The sequence below is a fragment of the Equus asinus genome, chromosome 13, assembly GCF_041296235.1.
Source record: "Equus asinus isolate D_3611 breed Donkey chromosome 13, EquAss-T2T_v2, whole genome shotgun sequence".
Taxonomy (NCBI): Eukaryota; Metazoa; Chordata; class Mammalia; order Perissodactyla; family Equidae; genus Equus; species Equus asinus.
Genome location: NC_091802.1, coordinates 41,867,583 through 41,885,907, shown reverse-complemented (window position 1 = coordinate 41,885,907; position 18,325 = coordinate 41,867,583). Strand labels below are relative to the sequence as shown.

Here is an 18,325-nt window from a genome sequence, read left to right as displayed (position 1 = left end):
TGTGAGGAAGATTGACCTTGAGCTAACATCTGTTGCCAATCTTCCTCCTTTCTTCTTTTTTCTCCCCAAAGCCCCAGCACATAGTTGTATATCCTAGTTGTAAGTTCTTCCAGGTCTGCTATGTGGGATGCAGCCACAGCATGGCTTGATGAGCAGTGTGTTGGTCCCCAACCAGGATCTGAACCAGCAAACTGCAGGGTCGCCAAAGTGGAGCGCAGGAACTTAATCACTGGGCCGGCCCCCCATCATTTCTAGTTCTTAATAGTGTCCCCTAAACGTGTGAAGACAAGTACATGTTTCAAAGGCTAAAGACGTTTTCGGTAACAAAGGGCTTTAAAAAGCACCATGCCCCTCCCGGATGGTTTGAGCTGTAGGGACAGCTGCTCTTTGGCCTTCAGCTGACCTCAGAAACTAGAAATACTTATTTCAGGCTTTGTCCCATTGGCCACTGTGGGCAGAAGTGGAAAGCACCTGCCAGGTGTTGCCATAAGAGTGACTCGGCCAACAGGAAACTTTTCTACAAGCTTTGTGGCTTAAGAGTAGCCCCCTCCCAACCTTCCCCTTCCTTGGTGTTCAAACCATAGCGTGCGTGGAGCGCCCCCTGTGTGCGAAGCCCGGTAACGGGCAAAGGAGGGTGGCGTTATGCTCTTTCCAGGGCGCCTGCGCAGGCTATTAACGCCTCACAACCACCCTTCTGCATTTCTTGTTCCTATTTTACAAATGATGAGACTAACCGACGGAAAGCGCACTGGACCGTGGGATAGGACACGTCCCCGTTGGTAACTAGCTCTGGGATCTTGAGCTAATCGCTTGCCCAGCGGAAGTTAATTCTGCGGTTTCTTCCCGTTCGAACACGACCCAGCTCACTGTCACGAGTGCTCAGCTGCCCCTGGAACTGGGTCTCGAAACTTCAAGGCGTGATTTACGACAGCCTTCGTTTCCACGGGCAGGAAGGGAGAGGTTGGAAGCGAGCGCGCCGCCGCCTCCGCACACACCAGGACTGCAGGGAATCGGACCGGCGCTCGAGCTCCGAGCCGAGATGAACTACGGCGGCCGGGGAGGGTCGCTTCGTTCCTCGCGAAGACTTCCCTTTCCGCCAATCACTGCCTGAAGCCCGCCCTTCCCGGCGCCGGAAGGAGCCGTTGCCGCGAGCAACCGCAACCTCCGGCTGTCGGAGTTTGGTGGCGGGAAAGACAATGAGCAAAGGCCGGGCAGAAGCTGCAGCGGGAGGTGACGGGGCCGTACGCGCGGGGAAGACCCGGGGTCGGGGAGCGGGTGAGGGGTCGACGGAGTGACGCCTGCCCTGCCTCCTCCCCCGGTAGCCCCCGGCATTCTCCTGAGGTACCTGCAGGAGCAGAACCGGCCCTACAGCGCCCAGGACGTGTTCGGGAACCTGCAGCGGGAACACGGACTGGGCAAGGCGGTGAGGACCCTCTCCTGGGATTCCTCTCCTTGGGACCCCTCCAACCCGCTTCGGGTCCTGCCCTCTCGAGGCTGCCATTCTAGCCTTGGGTTCCCTAAGGCTTGTCGGGCGCGCCCCCGTCGCTGAAATCCCCCCGCCCCAGCCCGGGGTCACGCCTCCGGTTGTGTCCTCCCCCTCCCCCCCCCCCAAGGCGGTGGTGAAGGCGCTGGAGCAGCTGGCCCAGCAGGGCAAGATCAAAGAGAAGACGTACGGCAAGCAGAAGATCTATTTTGCGAACCAGGTGAGGGGAATCTGCGCGGATTATCACCCGTGTGGGAGCCCGACGTTAGGTCAGTCGACCCCTAGTGTCAGCTCTTTGGGAGACTTCAGGCACCCTGTGGAAGTCTCCTGTCTTATGCCATGACAGGGCCTCAGACATCCTTCAAACCAAAGTGTGTATCCCCCTTGCTGTCATCCACACCGCATGAGACCTCCAGATTTGAAACACAATGGCAGAAAAGCCATTTCCACTTGGAAGCCCTGATTCCCAATCATCTGGATTAGCACCACCGCCTGCCAAACGACTTTCCTTGTGTCTCCATCCCCTTCCCTAGACACACCCAATGTCAGCTTAGTATCTCCAGCCCACGTCTCCACTTGGATGCCTTTCAGACACTTCAGCATCAGTATTGCCAACGTAGAGTGCCTTATCTCTCCCTAAGCCGGCTCCTCTCGAATTCTTCTCCCTTAAGGAATCACTCTTCACCCACGCCAGAGACTTGCAGTCATTCTTGACTTGCGTTACCTCACCTATCTAGTCAGCCATCAAGTCCAGCTGATTTTCCCCTTGAATCCCTCCTCTCCTTTCCATATGCCATCACTGCTCGAGTTCACGCACTCCTCATCCATATCCTCCTAACAGGTCTCCTGGCTTCCCCAAACATACCTTAAATTGCAGCCAGAATGATCTATGGACATGAAATCTAGTCGTACCATTTACCTACTTAAAACGCCCGTGCTCCCTGGAAGAGGTAAAAGGGCCTGGGAGAGGCCGCGCCTGCCTCCAGCCTCCCCTGTCTAGTTGTCTGTCCATCGATACCGGACTGTTCAGATGTTTTACTCATTGCCCTCCCTCTGCCTGGAGTTTTTTAGTCCCTTCTTCCTCTGCACCTTTGCCCAGCTACCATCCTTCAGGGTTTCACTCAGGCATCACCGTCTCCAGAAACCTTCCCTGAATGCTCTGATTGCCTCTTCTGAATTCAGGCGCTTGCCTCTTTTGAGGCATGCTGTATTACAGTTGTCTTTTTCTTGTCTCCTTCACTTAACGGAAGCTCTTCTAGGGCAGAGCCGATTTCTCATTCATGTTCCTTTACTCAACAGCCTCTCAGTATCTCACCTGGACTAGCATTTTATATACTCGTTTAACTGAACAAAACCACTGTCAGGGCTAACTTTCCTAAAATAGTCATTATGTTACTGCTCTGTTGAAGACCCCCCCTAAAGGAGAAGTTGGCAGATTTTTTCTGTAAAGGGCCAGATGATTAATATTTTTATGATTTGAGGGCAGATGGGCTCTTGTCACAGCTACACAGCTGTCACAACTACTCACGTCCCCCATGGTGGAGCGGACAGTATGGAAACGAATGGATGTGGCCCGGTTTTACTAAATTTTTGTTTTCAAAAAACGTGCATCTGGCAGGATTTGACTTGCAGGCTATAGTTTGCTGCCCCTGCTCTAAACGTCTACCTTGCCTTAACGTAGAGTCCAAACTGCCCAGGCCGACATTCACATGCTTTCTACCCTGCTTCCCATCCCCAACTGACAAGACCCCCACTGAGCCCCGACAGAGTCCTTTTCTAGCAGCCAGTCTCTCCCAGCAGGGGCTCCTCAGACTTCTATTGGAGTCCTTTATCAAAATACCTCCCACCATGCCTCTTCACCGGTCCAGATTCTTCCTATTGTAGAAACCCATAAGTTAGGTATCACCACCTGGAAAAGAATGTTCCTTTATTCTTTCAGTCCGGTGACTGGTTTTACCACTAAACTGAAAGATATTTCTGTCCCATTCAGTATCCTGCCAACCTAGAAGCCCCCTGAGGACAGGCATCAGGTTTCCACTTTTCTTTTATACTTTTTTGTTGGGACCAGTACCAAACTGAATGATTTCTCAAAAGTACCCTCTGCTATTTTCCCAAGCCCTCTGGAGGGTTGGGGAGTCCTCGGTTCTCTAGTGGATATGAATGTTGCTTTCCCAGATGTGTGTTCCCATCCTGGGCCTCACATCAGCCCACTTGTTTTTCCTTTTGTCTCTGGCAGGACCAGTTTGACACGGTGAGTGATGCTGACCTCCAAGTCCTGGATGCCAAAATCGTGGCCCTCACTGCTAACGTGCAGAGCTTGCAGCAGAGCTGTCGCCACATGGAGGCTGGTAGGACTGGGCAGCCCCCCAGAAGGTGCCCCTGGCATCAGGGTCAGCCTAGTGGTCAGGAATTACTAAGTGAATGGTTTGTTGACTGCAGTGTTACCTTGTTGCAGTACAGATCCCTTTGCGGGGCTGCCATAGGCTTTACATTAGAAGAAATGTGTGATGGCTTTTGAATACAAATGCACAAGACATATATACACGTCCCCCATACAAGCAGACATATGTACATTTGCTTTCCCTACCATGATTATCAGTATCCTGCTCCCACACTCCTATTCCTGCTTCTTTAACTGGCTATAGCTAACAGTCTGCTCAACCTTGCATCCTACCACTACCTGTAGATGGAGGAGGAAAGAAAACTAGGATAAACTGATAATTCTGTAAGCCTCAATCTCTCCTGAGCACTTCCAGAACATCGGACTTATTCTGGACCCTGTGTGTAGACCCCCCAGAGCAAGGTGGAGGCCTGGTCTCCTACCTCAGGGGGCACCCACTGGGAAAGATGGAACCCCTTCTTCAGGCGGTGGCAAGTGAGCTAAGGGAGATGTGGTTTCAGAGCTGAAGGAGTTAACTAGTGCCATGACCACACCGGAGATGCAGAAAGAGATCCAGGAGTTAAAGAAGGAATGTGCTGGCTACACAGAGAGACTGAAGAACATCAAAGCAGCCACTAACCATGTGACTCCAGAAGAGAAAGAGCAGGTGAGCTGGGAGGGAGGGATAGCAAAGGCCAGAGTGAGACTGAGGGTTGACCCCAGTGGCTGCTGTGGGGCTGAGGGGTTAGAGGAACCTCTTTCCGCTTTCTAGGTGTACAGAGAGAGGCAGAAATACTGTAAGGAGTGGAGGAAGCGGAAGAGGATGGTAAGGGTATGGGAGCTCCAAGGCAGGGCCTGGAAAATGGCAGCCACCTGAGAAACTGCTGCCCAGTATCATGGATCCATCAGGCAGTGCTGAGTACTGCCCATCTCAAAAGGGGTGGTTTTGGTTTTTGTCAGGCCACAGAGCTGTCTGATGCAATCCTTGAAGGCTACCCCAAGAGCAAGAAGCAGTTCTTTGTAAGTAGTTCTCTCCCCCCATCCTTGCTCCCCTTGGGTCTTCGTCCAGGTACGTCTCATTCACTTGTCTCCCGGCCCCCCAGGAGGAAGTCGGCATAGAGACAGATGAAGATTACAACGTCAAGCTCCCAGACCCCTGAGAGGCCCTCTAGCAGGCCTGGGCGATGGGAACAGAGATTCCTGGACCGGCGGCCTTGTTTAGGTCGGGTTTTTTTGTTGCTCCTGCTGCTTTCCACCTCTGACCAGAGCCGTTGGGAGAGGGGCATAAACCAGAGTGTTGGGTGGAGGGAGTGAGCGCTGGTGGGCCAGAGTAGATTGTCATGTTCGTTGCATTGTCCACATTTCAGTTGCTTGAGCTTACCACTTAGACTTGGAACAACGCTCAAGGAAAGCATTTAGCACTATTTATTGTAATATAATTCGATATAAAAATATTTAATTTCCTCTGGATAATCAAACCTCCCAGATATCAAACCTGAGGAAGGCAGAAGGGAGCTTGGGGGACAAGGGTAGAGAGAGGCTACTAAACACAGCATTCAAGGAGCCCCAGGCCTCACCCAGGACTCTCCTGGGCTTGAGACCCCAGGAGGCCTTTAGAATATCTTCTCTACCCCTTCACCCCACCCCCAAGTCCTGGGAGAAATGCAGGCAGCACAGAGGTGTGGACCCGGATACACCTGACAGAAAGGCTGGGAGTAGTTTTGAGGCCCGGTTAATTTTCCAAAATTGTCAATTTAGCAAAACTGCATGTTGGTGTTTAAAAAATAAAAAATCTTTAATATGTAGTGCTGTGTCACACATGACTTTGCTGTGCAGTGCTTACTGCCTCTCGGGACAGAGGGCAGGAGGAGGCGGGGAGGTTGCTTCCCTCTACCAGCCAGGGCAGGAGAGGAAGGAGAGGCGGTAGAGTAGGAGGCAAGCACAGGACCCGGGCAGCCCTGCCCTGAGCTGGCCAGAAAACCCTGGCCTCACCTTGGCCCGAGCAGGCAGCCTTAGCCCAGGCACGAGGCGGCCTTTTGCCCTTCGTGGCTGTGCGAGTATTTCTCTCACTTCTTCCCTTCCACCCAACTATTGCCAAAATGGCCAAACCTGGGCCAAATGTTGCCCAAGAGACCAAAACAGAGGCAAACAGTAGTTTCCAAATATGTGCAGCTCATGAACAGAAATCTGAGGCTTAGAAAAAGGGAAGAGGCCAGGAGCTCTTTGGGGTACCCAGAGCAGACCCCCGTCCATCCCAAGAACTTTTATGGGGTCAGGGGAAGACTGGGTAGGTTTGAGTTCTATGGTCAATATAATAAATTAATCAGAAGCTTTCACAAGATAAACACCCCAGCCCCACTGACAGGACGGGGGGAGGAGCTAGGGAACCAAACACTAAGGAGAAACCAGCTGACTAGTGTGCGGTGTTGCAGTCCAATCTTATAAGCCCAGCAGCTCCATGGCCAATTAGGAGACTCAAGAGCCTCTTGTTGGATGTTCCGAAGGTTCCAAGAGCCAGTCAGTAAAGCTGGTTCTTCAATTGGTGCAGGACACCAATCACGATCTCCCGTAGGGTCTGGCAGAGAAGAGAGAGACGATGCTCAGGCCAGGGCACAGAGCAGTCTCTGACACCTGCCTAGACCAGGTGTGCTCTTAGAGTACAGTGAAAAAAGCCTCTGGGAAGCACTGATGTTTACGGTTTTCCTTGAAATACCCCCAAAACAGGATGGAGGGAGGGACAGCTATGTGATAAAGCAAATACAGAAAATGTTAATGGTAGAATTTAGGTGGTGGGTATATGAGTGTTTATTGTGAAATTTTCTCAATGTTGAGTATATTTAAAGTGTCTCACAATAAAAATGTTGGGAAAGAAACAAAAAAGAAAGTAAGAATCTCAGATAAAGTTCAAGCCTCAGAAAAAGCAACCAGGCCTAAAAAAGCAGAAGACTTATTATTAGCGCAATACCATTAACACGCCACACCCTTATGAATGATAATAAAAAAAAGCCCTGGGGAAAACTGCTTCCGGGACTTGGGGGGAAGAGGCCAGGAATCTTTCCAAAAACCCCAAGTCCTTCTGCTCCAAGTGACGGGGGCTTACATACTGGGCAGCTGAGGAGTGCCTGAGGCGGCCACGTGTGGGCTAAGCCAAGGCCGAGAGCCAGGCCTCACAGGAGTGACTGCTCCAGTCCCTCCGGCCAAGAACCCTAAGAGGAAAATCTGGGCTAGAAAGCAAAGGGGGAAATGAGTATTGAAAGTTATAGAAACAACCTCAAGAAATCTAAAAGTTGCTACCCTGCCTCTCGGAACAAATAATGGCTTGGGCCACTTTGCCTGAGGGTAAGAAGACCCCAGACCCTGTGACCACTGCTGCCCCATACCTGAGGCTTACAGTGCTCCTCAATCCAGCTGAAGACACAGGCCGACAGCTCCTGGAAACTGGCCACGGAGATGGAGGCATTGAAGGACTGGAACAGGGAGTCCATGATGCCTTGAAACACGTTGAACTTGACCTGGTCAGAGACCTGGTCCTCCCCCTCATGGGGGTTGTCCTGGTGTGCCTTTACAATCTGCTCATAGTTCCTGAAAGTGGGCAGGCCAGGGCTAAGGTGCTGCAGCAGCTCTAGCAGCCCAGGAAGAATAGGGTGACCCTACATACCCCCCGCCCCCAGGAAAGGGATTCCCAGACAGCTTTGGGGACGCAGTCAACATCAGCTAGATACTGCTGCTAGGTGAGAAATGCTACGTATCCGCTACGTGTTAGGGACGGCTGGAGTGCAGAGTCCTGCCTCAGTGGCCACGTGAGGGAGTGAGAGTATTATCTATACTGTATTATCTGACGTGGCCTTTGAACAAGGGGCGGTTACGAGCTGAAGTCAGTTTCAGAGTCCCCTCAGAAGCGCTAGTTCCCCCAGTTCAGCATCCCCCTTACACTTTCATAATCTTTAGGGCCGTGACTTCCTTGCGTAGTATGGACACCTCCTCTTCCTGCTTTTTCTTCTCCTTGTGCAAAAACTGGATGTAGTCAATGGCTGGGATGGAGGCGGGAAGAGGGGGTGGGCACAGAGGAAGTCTCGACAGAAGGACAAAGCTGATTTTGTTTCCCCTTCCTCCATACCCCAACTCTCCCAGGACAACCACCCCACCGGGGCCACGCCAAAAGTGGGGATGAGGCTCTGGCCTCTTCACAGACCCCTGGCTCCAACCCCTCCAGTGCTCTCCCCGGCCATACTCTTCTGTAGAACGATGGCTTTGCTAAGCTTTTGGGAGCCAATGGAGAAGTCCTGCTGCTGGCAGGTGGGGACGATGGTCTGAAGGTCGTCATAGCCTCTCTGTGGAGACAGCAGAGGAAATGAGTTCCTTATCTCTGAGGGGTTAAGGCAGACTAGCACAAACCTTTTCTTCCACAAACCAAGTTCTATGCTCACAAACTCAAAGGGGTAGGGGGCTGGAATGAGGGAGGTGTTCATGTCCAGAGACTAGACTAGCTGCCCCCAAGGCTGCTTGGGACTGTCTCATGGGGTCAGGGCAGAGTGAACCTGAAAACTGCAGGGCCCTCCTGTGCTGGCTGAGGCACAGGCCTCCCCAATCACCTTGATGGCGTCCCTCCTCTTCTGCTCAGCCTGAGTGTGCGCTCGCCGCCGCCGGTCCTTGTAGGATTCCTTGTAGGACTCCTGGTGGTAATCGCTGTCCTCATCATCTATGCTCAGAGTTGGGGGCAGGAAGAGGTCATCCTGGGGCCCAGTGGGGCCCAGCTAGCCCACCTTCCCCCAGCTAGGAAGAAGAACCTGGTGCCCAGAGATGGCAGATGGACATAAGACCTAATATCCTAGATGAGGTGAAAGATGGTGAGACCCTGTGTCTACCACTACGGCTCCAGCACCCCTCTGTGGATGGCTGGAGCTTCCTATCTAGGAAAGATACTAAAATGATGGCATATCTGAGTCTTCCTGGGTGGGGAATGTTGCTGCCTACCTGTGTTGGGGACGGAAGAAGCACTGGTGGAACCGATGCTATTAGCTCTGGACACTACACTCCCCTTGCGGGTGCTTTCTACAAAAAGCCCTGGAAAAGAGAGGCCCCAGTCACTAAGGGGTAGGGTGGGGGGACACTGCTAGGCCCTCAGACACCTGTGGGCACAATGGCTTCCTGATTCTTAAATGCTGACCTCACCCCTTCAACCCAAAAGCCAGTCATACTGGGCCACCCACTTGCTATAGTGCTATGCCACAATGCTCCTGTCCCTAGTGTCTACACTGCTCCACAGACCTGCAGTGATATCCCCTGGCTCACAAAGTGATATCTGGGTGTGATAATGGGGAGAGAGTGACCAGCTATCACTAGTTCCATCACTTCCCTGATCCAGAGCAGAGGGAACTAAGCGTCACCTTCGGATGCTTCCTGCCCCTGTCCTCCAGCTCCTCCCTGGCTGTCTCAGGCCAGGAACTCGGCTCAGGGACAGAGGACTGTGGTCAGGTGTGGCTGGCAAGGCCACGCGAATCTATAGGTCTGGAGTGGGAGTGTCTCTCCAGAGCTGAAGACGGTGGAGGAGGCACTCACCGGGGTCCAGGCTGTTATCGCTGTAGGCATACTCCACCTGTGGCACCGAGCAAGGGAGAAGCCCGTCAGACCCCCGCCCCTGCAGGAACGCGCCTCCGTCCACTCTGCGCGCGCGTTTACACATATATACATACACACACACATACACGCAAACACACACACCCCTGGGGTGCGCAGGCGGTTAAAGGATTCCCCGGAGAGCCCAGACTGGATAGGCCGTGGAGCACCGCCCCCCAGCGTGATCCCGTCCGCCCGCCCTCCTCCCTTCCCCGGCCCCCGGCCCCTCACTCGCGCACACACGCCTCGGTTGTCTCCCCACCTTGGCACATGCGGGGTGAGAGCTGTCTTCTCTGCAGCCCCGAGGCCGGGAGAGCAGGGGGGACTTTAGGGACTGGAGGGAATTCCCTCGTCCTCCGGCCCCCCTACGTGCACGAGCGCCACCCGCCCTCCCCTCGCCGGCGTGCGCGCCCACGGGGCTTGCCTTGACCCAGGGGTCCTCCGGAGAGGCGCCCGGTTCCGTCATCTCGGACCCACCGAACCGGAAACCAGCCCGCGGGCCGGCCCTCAGCCGCGAGGACGAGGCGAGGCGCGCCCACGTGACCCCAGCCCACCAACCCACGGCCGAGAGGCGGAGGGCGGGGCGAGGGTGCGGCGCGTGCGCAGCCCGGGGCCCCCGACGGCGGAGGGCAGGCCGGGCCTGGCGCTGGGCTAACATTGGCGGCTTTAGGGACGTCCTCCCTGTCGGTCCCTGCCTCCGCGACACGAAGCACATTCTGTGAAATGAGGTCCCTCAAAAAGCTTGTCCGAGTAGTGTCGCAGATAGTGCGCACGCGCACTGCCGGGCCCTCCCAGGGACGCGCCTGTCCTCCCCACCCGACCGGCAGTCGCGGCCACCTCGTCCGCCCCGCAGGGCCACAGGCTCTGTGAGGGCAGAGGCCCCGCCTGGCTTGTTGAGGGATGGTCCTCCAACACCCAGCTCGGCGTCTGGCAGGATACTTGGGGAATGAACATTTTCAAAGAGCCTGTTAGCCAAGTTATGCTACTTGACAGATGAGGAAATTGAAGTACCTGGACAGTCCACGGCTTACCCAGAAGCACACAGCTAGTCAGTGGTAGGGCCAAGGCTGGCCTGAGTCTGGCTAGCTGCAAAAACCATGCTCTTAACCACTGCCCTCCCAGCTTCCAGCTCAGGCCTGGGCTCTGCGCTTGTGGCTCAAGGGTCCCAGAGATACCCAGGGGCATTGGAGCAGGAAGCAGACACCATGGAGGCAGCGCCTGGGAACCTTCACCTTTAATTCTGTCAAGTTCCAGTGTTTGCTCTGGCCCCAGGCAGCCTTGGATAGGTATCAAACACCCTTGGGCAAGAGTGGGGATGGAATGCCAGAGGGGCCTGCACCCCGACGAGCCACATCCTCAGTGTTGGCTGAACACCAGCAAGCTGGGTAGGCTTCCTGTGTCCACCAGGCCCAGCCTTGCCCTGCCCAGCTTAGCTCAGAGCCCTCTAGGCCCAAGCTAGGGTGAGCATAGAGGCCCCACTCCTCCTCACTACTGGATCTCCCATCAGCTCCAGGGGCCTGCTTGGCCCCACAGAGAAGTGAGTCACTCATGGGCCTGATGGCATCTTGGGGATGCGCTTCTGCAGGAGGTCCCAGGCTTTCTCCACCTGTGGGCAGGCCAGAATGTTAGGAGGAAAAGAGGACACGGTCAGACAGGAACCCACTAGAGACTCCCTCCTCACAACCCAGCCTTTCCCTGGGCACCAACCTGGAGCTGGGTGACAGGAGGCTCCCACAAGGTGCTCAGCACCACGTGGCTCTGGTCCACAAGCTGCTGCCCACTCATCTGGCTCTGCAGCCGGCTTTGAGCCGCAGACTCACTGAGGCCATCCCTCTCCACAATGCGTCGTATAGCCTGGGCACAGATGAGGCATGTGTCAACCCACTGGCTCAGAGCAGGAGGCAGTCTACACTGGGGATGAGGTGTTGGTGGGGTCCAGATACCTCAGTCTCAGGGATGACCACAGTCCACACCTCATGCACCATGTTCTGCCAGCCGGCTTCAAGCAGCATGGCGGCATCAATCACGCACACATGCTTTCCTGTGGGAAGAGCCCAGTCACTGCCAGCAGCACCCTGCCACTTGCTACCAATGAAGATTAGAGCCAGTGAAATGCAGATCCAGGGAAAGTGGATGGTCTGGCTTGAGGTGGGGAAGCTCCCAGGAGAGAATCTGCTTAACTGTCCCCTTTGGCTGCTCCCATCATCCCTCCTACTCACCCTCAGCCACAGCTTGATCCATCTCTTCTCGGGCCAGCTTTGCAATAACTGGCCACACAATGTCCGTGAGTTTCTTCAGCTGCTTCTGAGGAGAAGAATGGAGGAAGTGGGCAGTTTACTGTCCCTCACAGATGGAGCCAGCCCAAGGGTGGAGGGAGTTAGGAACAGATGAGTGGAAATTGGCATTCTGGGCCAGACCAGAGAGGTCCACTGGGTCCCAACCTCTGGGTCTAGTAGCAGCTGAGGAGCCCTTGGAGAGGTGTATGTTTACCTTGTTCCCAAACACCCGGCTGCCTAGGACCTTCCTGTTGATAATGCCATCTTTATGGAGAATATCTGGATGACAGAGACAGAGGACTCGGCAAGGAGGCCACGCCGTCTCCTCACTTCACGCCACCTCCAGCCCTCTCCAGTTATTACCTGTTCCAAAGGCTTCCACGACAGGCTGGTAGGCAGGACCACCAGGAGCATAGGCCCGATGGCCCAGGTGGTCACTGTCGATGACAAATGCCCCCAGGCCCTTCAGCCGCTGAGCTATTGAGCTCTTCCCAGAGCCACTGATGCCCGTCAGCCCAATCACGTAGAGATGTGCGGGGAGCTCTGGCCTCTTCTGAGGGTAGATGAGAAGGAACCTCAGTTACTAGGGTCCTCAGGCTCACGTGTGGGCTGAACCCTTCAGTCTCTACCCTCCAGCATTTCCAGCCCACCCAAGCAGAGGGGAGAGAGGGAGGGTGGGCTTACATATGGAGGCCGAAGCAGGTTTCCTAGCATTCGCTGGCGGAAGCTGGAGGAGCTGACTTTGTCCTCTTCGTTTTCCTTATGGCTTGGGTCCTTCAGCAGCTGGATCTGGTACAAGGCAAGCTCCTCCAAGCCCTGAGGTAAAAGAGAAGAGGTGAGATGAAGAAGGGCAAATACTGACACCTAACCTGCCCCCTTCTCCTACCCTATCGGCCCCAGAGGGAGAGCTTACTTCAGAAGGCCAGCGGGGAACCAGTTCCTCCTTGCCTCTTCCCACCAGCCTGAGCGCCCTCTTCCCTCCTCTGGGGTCACAGTACTTTTCCAACAGCCCCATACAATGACCTTCCTTGTCCCCATCACTCCCTCCGCCAGGCTCCCTCAGGGTTTACATTCTCAAGGCGGAAGCGGTTGACAGCCATCCCCCCACGATAGGTCTCCTCGCTGACCACCAGGAACTCCAGGGAGGGGTCCGAGCCAGCGGGCCCATAGGGGTCCAGCAAGGGGATGATATCAAAAGTCAAGGAGGGCTTGATGTCCACGAGGAACTCACTCAGATGTGCTACACGTTCTGCGTAGGGTTGGAGAAGCTCAGGGAGCAACTTGCCTGGGGAAAGAGCCCAGAAGAACAATGAGATCCTTTGACTCAGGGGGAAGAGTGTGGGCCAGTTTGAGGAAGAGTGTCCCTAAGCATCCTATCTGCAGAGGGGGGTGGCAGGGAGAAAGAGCTAAACTGGAAAGTGGTAACAGAGGAGCTATGAGGAGGAGGCAGCAGGCAAGCACAATAGTGGTGGCAAGGGCTGACGCGTGTCTAGAGAACTAGCAGTGCCAGTGGGCATCAGAGTCAGAGTTCCAAGAACCACGCCATCACGAGTCCCCTCCTACTGTCTCTAGTACTACTATGTGTAACTCACGCATCCATTTAGTCCCAGGGTCTCAAACCTTAGGGCTCATAACCTGGAGAACTTATTGAAAGCACAGTCTCCTTGGCTCCACAGTTAGGGGGTTCTGATTGAGTGGTAACTAGAGCATACACTGAGAAAGCTGCGTTTATTCATTTAACAAAATTGCCTTAGCACCAACTGAGTGCTAGTTACTGTGACATTTGGGAAGAGTGGAAAGTAATGGAGGGCCCCACCCTTCCTCAATCTTGGCGTGGCAGGGAGGGCATGGAGTTTTGGGGGTCCTCCCCTGCCCTCATCCAGGGTGTCTCTCACTCACTCTTCAACAGGTCTTTGTCTGCTACTCCCACCACAAGCTGCTCCTGAGCCAGGATGCACGCCACACTGAGCAACACCTTGTGGGCATTGTGCAGGCGGTCAAATGTGCCACCTACAGCCCCACGGTGGTAGCCACGCACTGGCTGCTTTGGAGACCTGGCGACCGGGGAGGCTGGCCTGATGGTGGAGGGTAAGGGGACGTCCAGGGGCTCCACAGGCAGCTCTCCAGAGCCATAATCGGGATACAGCAGCACCGAAGCCAATTGCGGACAACAGCTGTAACAACTGGTGGCATAACGCTCTAGTTGTTGCTTTACCGGGTTGTACTGGCTTCCATCCAGGGTCTGGAAGTCAGTCAGCACCACTTCCGGGGGATGGGCCAGGTTCTGGACTGAGCTGGGCAGGGGAGGGAGAAAGGCGCTCTTGGTTCGGACATTGGTCAGCAGGATTCTGACGTCCAGGTGCCTGTGGACTTTGGCGCCGGCGTACAGGTGCGTGATGAAATCGAGAACCTCAAACGTGGCCTGCACCGGGCTGGACTGGGGTTGCGCCGGGCCCTCCAGGCTCATGCCCGGCTGCAGGTGCACATAGAGCGTATCATTTACCAGCCGGGCCGCCGAGGTCAGGATGGGGGCCAGGCGAGGGGCCAGGGAGGCCAACGGCGTCGTCAGCACCAGGAGGCCCGACCGGAATACGGCCATGCTGCCCAGGCCTGCAGACAGTCAGGGAGACGAGGGGAGAGTGACCGAGGGGGATGTGGCCGAGGCTGACTGTACGGGGCCTTGGACCGAAGAGAGGGGATCTGGGGCCGAGACGGGGTCTCAGTGCTGATGGAGAGGAGTCCGAGGGAGGGAACGGGGCCTGGTAAACGGCGCCTCGGGGCTGCGCTCTAAGCCTCGGTTTCCTCATCTCAGACGGAGCGGTGAATTCGCTGAACTGAATCGAAATCCTGGGAGGGGGAAACTGGACAGGAGCCCGCGAGTCAAAGGGCTGGGGATCCAGAAATCCTGGGCCCTCTTGCTAATCTGCACCAGGGTCTTCAAGGAATCGAAGGAGGGGACCAAAGGGGGACGCCCAGGCTCGGATCGGTCCCCTACTTACTGAGACCTCCGGGCTTTGGTTCCGCTTGCACCACTGCGGAGGCGTCCCCGCCGCGAACCGGAAGCACTAGTTCAGCAACTGCGACTCCGAGCTACGGAAACTGAGACAGGCCAAACGTCTCAACTTTGGTTCGAAGTGGGACTCTCGCGAGATCTTTCAAAGGGTGGGGTGTGCCCTGCCGATGGGGCGGGCCTGGGCTCCGAGACTTGAGAGGTGAGTGAATCCTTGTTTCCAGATCCCGGCTGTATGGTGACTGGGCGCACGAGGGCAAGGCAGGCTTGAAAGCCCTTTCCACAGATGCCTTTCAGACCCTGAAAGAGGAGACTGGCTTTAGCCAGATCACCCGGGAGACAGCGGCAGAGGCGGAACTAACACCTGCCTTTCCTTCTTAATTACGGGAACGGAGGTGAGGGTCACAGAGTAGCGCTTCAATTAGGGCCGGGGGTCCCCGGAGCCCTCGTGGAGCCGAGGATCCTCACGTGAGAAGGCACAGCACAGCTCTGTCCAAGTCTCCATTTCAGAGATGGGAAAATTGAGGCCTTGTATGTTTCAAGGACATGTAGGGAGATAATAAGAGGCCGTGTCTCAGGGCTCCCATGGGATGCTCTCCACACCACCCAGAGCCACTGATGCGCCAGTTTGCAGGAGGGAGGAGGAGGAGGAGAGTTCTGCGTGTGAGCGCAGTAGAGCTGCCAAAGGATGGTCTGTGTGGACAGGAGGAAAGGGGGCGAAGGCGGGAGACCTAGTGCCAAGGGTTCACCATGCAGCTAACGAGTGCTGGAAAGGGTAGTCTGGGGAGGGGAAGCCAGGTTTCCCTCAGGAAACATTTCGAGTAAATTGCCCACGGAGATCTCAAAAAGGAGGGGAACCAAGCTCCTAGGTTCCAGTAATGTGCTGTGGTTTATTTTCTCAAACTAAATAAACGTTAACTTTCATACTTAATTGTGTTTTGTTTTTTTTGAGGAAGATTAGCCCTGAGCTAACATCTGCTGCCAATCCTCCTCTTTTTGCTGAGGAAGACTGGCCCTGAGCTAACATCCGTGCCCATCTTCCTCTATTTTATATGTGGGACGCCTGCCACAGCATGGCTTGACAAGCAGTGTGTAGGTCCCCACAAGACCCAAACCAGCGAATCTGGGCTGCTGAGGCAGAACGTGCCAACTTAACCACTGTGCCACCGGACTGGCCCCTGTTTTTTGTATTCTTAAAGTGGTCCCCAAAAGTGGCCGCACAGAACCTGAATCTGCCCCTGGAGTCAAGGATGGGAGAGATAGAGCCACAAAGGCGTTGAGGCCACGCTTCTTGCAGGAGACATCTTAAGTTGGATTTTAAAGAGAGGACCTAGTTTGAAGAGGCAAACTGCAAAGACTGTCAGGAAATGCCCTGAGGCATCTGGACACACAGCCTCATATGCCTACACAGAGTCACACTGGTAGAGGAGGTCATGGAGGGCATGTAACCCTTGAGCTGGACCTGGGCAATTAGAGCCTCCTCAGCCCCACCCTGGCTTGGAATGTACATCCACTGACCTTTAACTAGAGGCTATAAAGCTTGAGTAAGAAAGTTGCAAGAGCTGAGGTTAAAGGACGTGTGGTTGTCCACTACTCTGCTAGCTTCAGGGCTGGCAGACGAGGTGGGGGAGTGGGATAATGTTTGTACCTCAGTGTGCTGTTTTGCAAAGCTGGGAGGGCACGAGCTGCCTCAGATTGAGGCTGGACTGCTCATGACAAAGCCTGATTGGGACACTAAGAGGTGGAATGCCCGGGAAGGTGAGGAGAGCAAAGGGGAGGATGTCGTGGTGCCTGACAGTGAAACAGATGAAGCACCCCACTCCATCTGACCTGACCCCTAATACAAAGGAAAGCAAAACCTCAGCAACAACAGCCGCGGTCAGTGGGGCAGCCCTCAATTCAGGAAACCTTCATGATGAGAGAATAAATGCCCACTGAGCTTATTGATCTTGCTGCCAAGTTCCAGCAAAAGGCCAAGAAAAGTATCCAGGCTGTTGGGTAGGGGGCAGTGGCATTTCTCTCAGTGGGCAGGAGGCAGAGAAAATGAGCAACATCACCACACACCCTGCCCTCTGACAGCACCTGCAAGGCCCCCTAGGGGTCGGGTACAAGATGCTCACCCCCTTAGAGACTGGATTATTCTATCCTGAGGGGAGGCTTGGCCCAATGAGGGGGATTTCCTGGGCACATGGGACCCTGGAAATCTATACAGGAGGTGCAACAACTTCTTAGGGAGTTGGGAATGAGACAGGCCATCCACGCCCCTGTCTTTGAAGGCCCTGATCGGGCCACACTCATTGGAGCCAAGATACTCCAAGCCACCCCGAGCACCTGGTATGGGACGCTGGTATCCATGCTGAGCCCAGCTGTGGGACAAGACATTTATGCTCCTGGGCAATCTATCGCTGATCTAGGGGACACTGACAAATCCCGGGAACAGGTGCTGGCTGTGCAAAAGAGCCCAGACAGAGAGGGAGCTCCGGAAGCCAAAAGGCTCCCCGAGTCTGCTGTAAAGGGTCTGGTAAAAGTAACCTGGAAGTAAATGTGGTTTGACCTCATTGCTGCTGGGACCCCACCTGAACAGACAGACTGGCAACCCAACACTGTGTTGGTCGGCCTGTGGAAAGCCTTAAAACCTGAACAACAGTTCAGACCTGCCCCACTTCCTCTCTACAGGCTGCAGGGGCCGCCACAGGAGCGGGGGTGGGGGCATTTGGAGGATCTATGTACTTTACAGGGCCTGGTAGCACCCGCATTTCTGGGGACAGCGGGCTGGTCGACAAGGTGCTCCACAGGAAGGGAAGTCCTTACCACGATATGCTGTTCCTTTGTGAGAGTCTCTGCCTGGGGGAGCGCTGTGCACACTGCGTGCGAGGAGCTGTTGCTCTAGCGGGAGTATATCGGGTTTCTGCCCCCTTCCAGAGCTGGGACCAAAATCCTAGGGGTATTCTCTCCTTCTGTTGTCTCTGCCACAGCGTCCAACCCATACCTTCCAGAGTCACAGACACATCTACCTCAAATGGCAGCCCTGCTTGGGAGATGCCCAGGAGCTTTCATCTGCTTCACTGGCATTTTTGCCTTCTCAAAGGCGGCTTGCTGCTCTGACCCCCAGTCTCACATGAGCCCTTTCTTTACCAGACAGTATAAGGGACAGAGGCACCATGCCAGGTGTGAATAAAAGTCCTCTAAAACCCCCAAATCCCTACAAAGCCTTGTACCTCTTTCACATTCTTAGGGGTCAGATAACATGTTGTTACTGCAGTTACTGTCCTGTGTGCTCTTAACAACGCCCAAGGCAACTGCCAAAGGAGTCTAGGGGCATCCACTGGAGTTCCCAACCAGTAAGGAATTGGAAAATTGATAGTATGGGCCACCTCCCTCCAAGTGAGGGTTGTAAATACACCCTGGTTTGTGTGGACGCTGCGTCTGGCCTACTCCAAGCTTTCCCCTGTCATCGTGCAAACCAGGCTGCCACAATTAGGGGATTAGAGAAACTGAGCACCATGTACAGATACCCTTGTTGAGTAGACAGTGATCAGGGGTCACATTTCAAAGATCAT

General features: G+C 54.8%; 3 protein-coding genes across 12 annotated transcripts; 1 reads left to right on the top strand and 2 right to left on the bottom strand.

Annotated features, from left to right (window-relative positions):
• The first annotated feature begins 150 nt into the window (after window positions 1–150).
• PSMC3IP (PSMC3 interacting protein) lies at window positions 151–5,273 on the top strand. Of its 2 annotated transcripts, XM_014833530.3 has the most exons (8): window positions 151–1,230; window positions 1,323–1,423; window positions 1,614–1,703; window positions 3,720–3,831; window positions 4,385–4,530; window positions 4,636–4,689; window positions 4,824–4,883; window positions 4,967–5,273. In XM_014833530.3, the coding sequence occupies exons 1-8, from the start codon at window positions 1,197–1,199 to the stop codon at window positions 5,021–5,023; spliced, it is 654 nt and encodes a 217-aa protein (XP_014689016.1). In that variant the 5' UTR covers window positions 151–1,196; the 3' UTR covers window positions 5,024–5,273. The 2 variants fall into 2 exon arrangements, with proteins under 2 accessions (XP_014689016.1, XP_014689017.1); XM_014833531.3 differs by lacking the exon at window positions 4,636–4,689 and having other exon boundaries at window positions 990–1,230.
• Window positions 5,268–10,243, bottom strand: MLX (MAX dimerization protein MLX). Of its 8 annotated transcripts, none has more exons than XM_014833526.3 (8): window positions 9,742–10,211; window positions 9,423–9,459; window positions 8,838–8,927; window positions 8,456–8,562; window positions 8,095–8,194; window positions 7,795–7,894; window positions 7,244–7,445; window positions 5,268–6,438 (listed from the first exon to the last, which is right to left on the bottom strand). In XM_014833526.3, the coding sequence occupies exons 1-8, from the start codon at window positions 10,192–10,194 to the stop codon at window positions 6,382–6,384; spliced, it is 1,146 nt and encodes a 381-aa protein (XP_014689012.2). In that variant the 5' UTR covers window positions 10,195–10,211; the 3' UTR covers window positions 5,268–6,381. The 8 variants fall into 8 exon arrangements, with proteins under 8 accessions (XP_014689012.2, XP_014689013.2, XP_070339391.1 ...); XM_014833527.3 differs by having other exon boundaries at window positions 9,904–10,185; XM_070483289.1 differs by lacking the exon at window positions 5,268–6,438 and adding an exon at window positions 6,651–7,087 and having other exon boundaries at window positions 9,742–10,229.
• A 455-nt stretch (window positions 10,244–10,698) lies between these two features.
• On the bottom strand, window positions 10,699–14,699 carry COASY (Coenzyme A synthase). Of its 2 annotated transcripts, XM_014833522.3 has the most exons (10): window positions 14,496–14,699; window positions 13,655–14,374; window positions 12,826–13,040; window positions 12,440–12,571; window positions 12,119–12,308; window positions 11,970–12,034; window positions 11,699–11,783; window positions 11,423–11,520; window positions 11,187–11,333; window positions 10,699–11,085 (listed from the first exon to the last, which is right to left on the bottom strand). In XM_014833522.3, the coding sequence occupies exons 1-10, from the start codon at window positions 14,560–14,562 to the stop codon at window positions 11,026–11,028; spliced, it is 1,779 nt and encodes a 592-aa protein (XP_014689008.3). In that variant the 5' UTR covers window positions 14,563–14,699; the 3' UTR covers window positions 10,699–11,025. The 2 variants fall into 2 exon arrangements, with proteins under 2 accessions (XP_014689008.3, XP_014689006.3); XM_014833520.3 differs by lacking the exon at window positions 14,496–14,699 and having other exon boundaries at window positions 13,655–14,354.
• Between the last annotated feature and the right edge of the window lie 3,626 nt (window positions 14,700–18,325).